Raw genomic sequence first — 1,434 nt, 5'->3', positions numbered from 1 at the left:
TCCCTGGACAGGATATCGGATGCAATTACTCACTTGAACCCCGAGAATGTCACTGATGTCTCCTTAGGGGTCTCTTCCAATGAGCAGGACCAAGGTTAATGAGGACATATTTGAGGGGCACTGCTCACTGTTTCTGCATCCTTCCTGCTGTGATTCAGTGTGCGAGGCTGAAGGCAGGATTAGAAGGGGAAAGAGCTTCAGGGCCACTTCTCACATTTTTAGCCAAACTTACTTTCTTACTTTGTAGTAATTGTTTTCAAAGTAAGCTTAGAAGTTGAAGTTTAGGCTCAAAAATAAAAAGTTGAAGTTGAAATTCTCATTTTGAAAGAAGATTCTAAAAAAAGAAAATAGGATTCTTTCTGTCTCCTTAGAATTCTTTTCTTTTTGTCTTAAGAAATGGCTGGGTGGAGTGATGTACACCTATAATCTGCTATTCAGGGATTGAGGAAGGATAACTGGAGTTTGAGGCTAGTCTGGGTAATTTAGCAGGACACTGTTTCAGTTTTAAAAAGGTGGGCCAGGGCTGGTGAGATGGCTCAGTGGTCTAAAGCACCTACTTGGAACAAGCTTGGCAAAGCACAGGGACCGCGGTTCGATCCCCCAGCACCACATGCCAGCCAGCCCCACCCCCTGGTGGGCTGAGCTGGCCACGCGCACACACACACACACAATAAATAAATAAATGTTCTTTAAAAAAATAATAAAAAAAATAAAATAAAAAGGTGGGCCAGCAAGATAGCTCAGCTGTCTAAAGTGCCTGCTTAGGCAGATGCAGGGGACTGTGATTTGATCCCCATCACCACATGCCGCACCAGCTCCGCCCTCAGGGCAGGCTGAAGGGGCTAAAAGAAAAAAAAATTAAAAAGGCTGGTAAGATAGTTCAGTGGACTAAGCACCTGCTTAGTAGACAAGTACAGGAACCAGGGTTCAATCCCCCCCTACAATATCCACCCCTGGCTCCCCACCCCAGGCACACTGAGACAGTTACCAAGTCCAGGTGTGGTGTTGCACGCCTGTAATCCCAGCCCTGGGGAGTCCGAAAATAGGATCACTGTGAGTCCAAGCTATGTAGTAAAACCCTGTACCAAATACATTTTTTAAAAAATTTAAATAGTATAGGAATATGGTCCTGTTGTGCAGGGCTTCCTAGCATGCGCAAGTTTAATTCCTAGTGTCATGGGGATATGTTGTTGCCCAGGCTGGTCTCAAAACTCCTGGCTCAGGAAATCCTCCTGCTGGACTGGGGGGAGACAGCTCAGCAGCATAAGCATCTCCCTGGCAAGTGCAAGGTCCTGAGTTCAATCCCTGGTACCACAAAAAGCCAAAGAAAAGATCTCAAGAAATCCTCCTGGAAACAGGGAGATGGCTCAGTAGAATAAGCGCTTCCCTGGCAAGCACAAGGGCCTGAGTTCAATCACGGGTTCCACAAAAAAA

General features: G+C 46.0%; 1 protein-coding gene across 1 annotated transcript in view; it reads left to right on the top strand.

The window, feature by feature from the left end:
* Positions 1–1,434, top strand: part of Cnot10 (CCR4-NOT transcription complex subunit 10) — an 87,313-nt gene that overhangs the window by 79,554 nt on the left and 6,325 nt on the right. The window contains exon 15 of the mRNA XM_004635307.2: positions 1–94. Within this exon, the coding sequence (XP_004635364.1) occupies positions 1–94 (94 nt within the window). The remainder of the gene's footprint in view (positions 95–1,434) is intronic.

Source organism: Octodon degus, unplaced genomic scaffold (genome assembly GCF_000260255.1).
Source record: "Octodon degus isolate 3935 unplaced genomic scaffold, OctDeg1.0 scaffold00071, whole genome shotgun sequence".
Taxonomy (NCBI): Eukaryota; Metazoa; Chordata; class Mammalia; order Rodentia; family Octodontidae; genus Octodon; species Octodon degus.
This window is presented reverse-complemented; position numbering and strand designations above follow the sequence as displayed.